The sequence below is a fragment of the Cynara cardunculus genome (assembly GCF_001531365.2).
Source record: "Cynara cardunculus var. scolymus isolate 2C chromosome LG 2, CcrdV1, whole genome shotgun sequence".
Lineage (NCBI taxonomy): Eukaryota > Viridiplantae > Streptophyta > Magnoliopsida > Asterales > Asteraceae > Cynara > Cynara cardunculus.
Genome location: NC_037529.1, coordinates 10,532,632 through 10,537,302, shown reverse-complemented (window position 1 = coordinate 10,537,302; position 4,671 = coordinate 10,532,632). Strand labels below are relative to the sequence as shown.

General features: G+C 38.4%; 1 protein-coding gene across 3 annotated transcripts in view; it reads right to left on the bottom strand.

Moving 5' to 3' along the window:
• LOC112507390 (nuclear pore complex protein NUP43) overlaps positions 1 to 4,671 on the bottom strand; it is a 12,462-nt gene continuing 7,791 nt past the window's right edge. Inside the window, exons 2-5 of one of the 3 annotated variants that reach the window (XM_025111963.1) lie at positions 3,500 to 3,569; positions 1,142 to 1,382; positions 343 to 416; positions 1 to 203 (exon numbers count right to left, since the gene is read on the bottom strand). In XM_025111963.1, coding sequence (XP_024967731.1) covers positions 150 to 203; positions 343 to 416; positions 1,142 to 1,382; positions 3,500 to 3,569 — 439 coding nt within the window. In that variant the 3' untranslated portion in view covers positions 1 to 149. Of the gene's footprint in view, positions 204 to 342; positions 417 to 1,141; positions 1,383 to 1,691; positions 1,763 to 1,869; positions 2,308 to 3,499; positions 3,570 to 4,671 lie in introns of those variants that run through there. The other 2 variants (XM_025111964.1, XR_003068523.1) reach the window with 2 other exon arrangements.

The following is a 4,671-nucleotide window of genomic DNA, read 5'->3' as shown; positions in this document are numbered from 1 at the left end:
TGCATTCAGTTAAGCCAACAATTGTTCATTATGTTTAACCATCCGTTTTCATCTTCATCTAACAAGAACTAGATGATATGCCTAAAAATTTAGAACAGATATAAAAAGCACAAAGAGAGACAACAATACTTCGTATCGATCGTTCAAAGCTATGCCCTCGTCAAGAAAGCAATGGACTCCCATTCATGACTGCAGATGACATCCTGTAATAAGACATGCCAATGCCAGTCAGTATGTATAATGTTCTTTTTACCTCAAACTACTACCTAACAATTAAAATATAATTGCAAGAGTGAACCATATATATATATAGCCACTCATGTGATGTTAATTTGTACATACCGAAGGGTTCTGTCGATCAATGTCAAAGCTATTGATGGCACAGTTTTCGGCCAATAGCTCGGTAGGTTCATCACCTACATAAATTAACATCCAAATTATCCAATGGTTGGAATTATGCTCTAGTACTCAACATATTATTTGTGCCAATAAAATACTCCTCTATTTCAAAATAAGTGTCCATTTTCTTTTTTTTTGATTAACCCGGATATCCAACCCGCTATGCGAGCCGACTAATCCCAGGGCAACCACCTGCTTTGCAGATAGCCCGGAGTCATCGCATTTGAACTTCCGTGGCCACAAAAGGATTTTTGTTCTTTCTTGGATTTGAACCTGGGACCTCCAGACACTTTTGACCTTTGGAGCCAAGCTCAAACCAATCAGGCATCACCCTTGTGGTTAATAAGTGCCATTTTCAAAAGCAGGTGTGTAGGTTCCAATTCTACCCTTGATTATGAGATGGAGAAATTCATTACTCCCACTATTATTAACAGTAAAATTGTCACATAATTACACAAATGTAATGATTACACATTCCTAAAATGGTATGCATTTTTTCATTGTAGACATTTATTTTGGGACGAAAGAGCAGTTGGCCTTGCAGGAATCAAAATCACTGATAGACACTATGGGAATTTTTTTTTGAGCTGGCTTTCTTTCATGGGCTCCAATGTTGAGCGCTTCGGGAACTAATGTAAGTTTGTATTTGATAGTACATCTCACAGTTGCCACCTCTAAACAAAAAGCAGAAAGAAAGGAGGATAAAGTATGCAGATTTAAATTACTTAATTAACATCTGTACCTTGCTTAATAACGGCAAGAATCCCATCTTCTGAACAAATCATAACAGGCAAGACTCGTTCGGACGATATATTAGCACGATTTGAAGCGCTCATAAAAGTGTCATATTGAACCTCCCATACCTCACTTTCAGATATGCTAGAGCTAGACATTGGCTCACCAGCATCAATTCCTGAAAGGACTATTGGCTGCTGTGGCCTCCGAAGATCCCATGCAAATACAGTACCATAAGAGCCTCCTGCCTTCAAATTACAGAAAACATAGGGACATGCCCTTGTAAATTGGGTAATGTGTGCTAAATAATACTGCATGACTAATGAGACATAGAAGTTCTTAAGAAGGTACAAGCAATTATCCGACATTTTATTTGCAATTTTAATGGTGCACTGTGCAAACACGTACATACTACATACAACAGCATAAACGCTGCTAACGGATTCGACTAGGTACTTCTCTGTTAATTTTCGTACCCATAAATTAGAGTGAATAACAAGTACCTTTAAGAGAGGTTATTATTTGATTCAAGCAACTTTTTGAGGGCAAATTGCATCAAAATGAAACCAACTTTGCGTCCATCCCATATTTTGGGAAGCACTTTGAAAACCTCTATTTTGGGGGCTGCCTAGAAGCAAACAAATTAGGATGCTGGTTACCTCGTTAACAAATAACCGGTTAACCCGAATGATTTGGCAAAAAAATTCAATAATGCTTATGTGGAAAACTGCTCACCCTCAACTTTATGATTCACTGAATTAGCCTTTCAAAACCCTGGCTCTAGCTGGTTGGAATCCATTTTAAACTCTCTGAAACCCTAAAATTGAATTCCACATCTCACCCCACCAACCCCCTTCTGGTGTCAAGCAGGTTTATAAAGGATGTTTACTCCACAGTCACCATCATCTTCACATGGATGGCTTAAGGTGCTGAACAGCCGGAGCTTCCACCTGCAACAACGGAAAAACTGCTGAGTCCATGGTGCAGCAACCTGTTCTTTGCAGTGGCAGCATAGTCCGGAGAAGAGGAAGAACGATAACTTGGAAGGGTGGGAACTGGGAAGTGCCTGTGCATCCACCCTCTGTCCGCCACTAGCTTGCTTCCCACGATAAACTCATCATTAACTTCACTGGTCCTTTTCGCTTTAAATTGACCCGGTCGCCGCTGACAGAGCTGACAAGGGATATGATTACTTTAATTGAGGTAAGTCGGAGTTCATGGAGATGATGAAGCCTTTTACAATGAGAAGGCGGTGAAGAAGGGTAGTTTGATGATTTCAGCTTGTGGGTTTGATACAGTTCTGGCTGAATTAGAGTCAATGTTCAATTCCAGGCAGTGAGTTTTCCCTAGTGTGCACTGTGCTGAATTGGGTTGAAGCCTACTTGAGCCTTGAGTAGGATAGAAGGTTACACTTGCCATTTGAATCGGCCATTTTGGGAGGCAATGGCCATCAATTAGACATCGTTCTCATTCAGGAGACCCAATCATCAATTCTATTTGGCCATCAGAAGGGTGGAAGGTGTAGTGATACCTTCTCTTGAAGAGAGAAATTTTAGGTCAAAAACCATTTCATTTCAACAGTAGTTAAAACTTCGAGGTTTATAAATATGGTGAACTTCTTACCAGGGAGATGGCTGGGCAGCCTTTGTCATTCTAAAAGAGCTGCAAGCTTTAAAGATTAATCTAAAATGATGGAATGTCCAGATATTTTGCAAATAATAGGAAGATTTAAATATGGAGAAGCACAGCGTACAACAGCTACCAAGTATTAACAAAGATGAAAAAGAGCTAAAGGGTTTTGGGACATTTGAATCAGCAATTTTGGGTGTGGCTAACAAGGATTTGCCATGTAAGTTACTTACATGACATTTAAAAAAAATATTTGCCATGTGGAATAAACAGGTACCAAATCAAATTCTCCAAATAGAGAAGTAATCGAGACCCTTAATTGTTTGCAAAGTTTGCTTGTAGGCCCCAAAATGGAGGTTTTGAAAGTTGGTTCCCCAAAATTGGAATGAACCCAAAGTAGGTTCCATTTTGGTGCAATTTACCTTTTTTGTAGAACAAACAAGAATGTGCATGGGTTTCCTAGAAATTATAAGGTATTGTGAGTGAACAGACGCTATCCAACTACACCAGAGAAGATGACTTGGATCCCTATGCCCAATCTTTGATGCCTTATTTGTTATGTCGACTTGGGTAGTCTTGGTGATTGATAACATAACTAGGTTTAGGTACCAGTACATTATTCAATAAGATTGGAGACAAAAACATAAATAAAATTTCACCCGCACAATATGATCTTCAGTCTAAGATTGCAAGATTTTGTCACTTTAATTAGTTAAGAGCAACGTAGCATACTCACCAGGCATGTGTGCTTTCGTGATGGATGAATATCGATAGAGTGGACCACCCCTGAAGCAGCTCCTTGAGACCTGCAATAGACTCTTACCAAGTCATAAGCTAAAAGATAAATATGAAAGTGATAAAAGATAAATATGAAAGTGACTAAGTATATAACATGGCAGTATATGGTTTATGACTGAAAAACCATAAACTATATGAGCTGCTCCTATAAAGGAAAAAGAGAAGGCAGGTACTGTAGATTAGTACAAAGTAAAGATATGCTAACTAGGCTTGTATCAACTTGAAGCAACCAGAAAGACAAAATTTATGTCATTGCAATATATGAAAGCCAACAGCTTTTAAAAAATATATGCACTCTATTCCCAGACTTTCAGGAAATATTATGATGATTTATTTTCATATGATGTACGAACCAAAATCAGCTGTTATGAAAACTTATCATTGTTTGGAGCACTTCCTATGTCAACCCAAGTAATAGGAAAAGACTAAATTGTGGTGACTTGGCATGTACACAAGATTGATTTGTTTTACAAAGCAATTTCCCTTCCTGTAGTAGTAAACTGTTTCATACCGTTTGATGGTAATGTGTTTCTCCTCCCCTGGTTCTTACTGTTACTTCTATGGCTCCTTACTTAAAGAGAACATTTGACTTGGAGACTTGAACTAAGACACAATCTTTAGGGTGAGGCATTAAAGTTGCAATACAATAAACTTAAAATATAAAGGTTGTTATTCATGTGTCATGTTATGAACTTAGAAAGCTTCGGAGAGAATAGAAGAGTAAATTTATGTCAGGGTGAGGCACTAAAGTTGCAATACAATAAACTTCTTTGTAATTCTACTAGTCTAAGTTGCTTTAGGCTTGCAGGATATAACTTGCCATCACATATACACTATTACCAGATCATTTGATTTCACTTGGTGTTATAATGTTATAGATTCAAGAAGATGGCCAGTTGCTTTTCGACTGGTTCCAAAATAACCCGAAAAATCAAAATGTAATAGCAGCGTCCTTTAGAGATACAGAAAAACCACCACCCAAAGGCTTCGCCGGGCTGTTCCGACTCGGAATTCTCGATACAGTCACACCACGAAATCCCGAATCAGCTTCCAAGATCACCTCCTAATCTTGCCAAAGACTAGAATAGCAATGGAAATAATCTCTAAGGA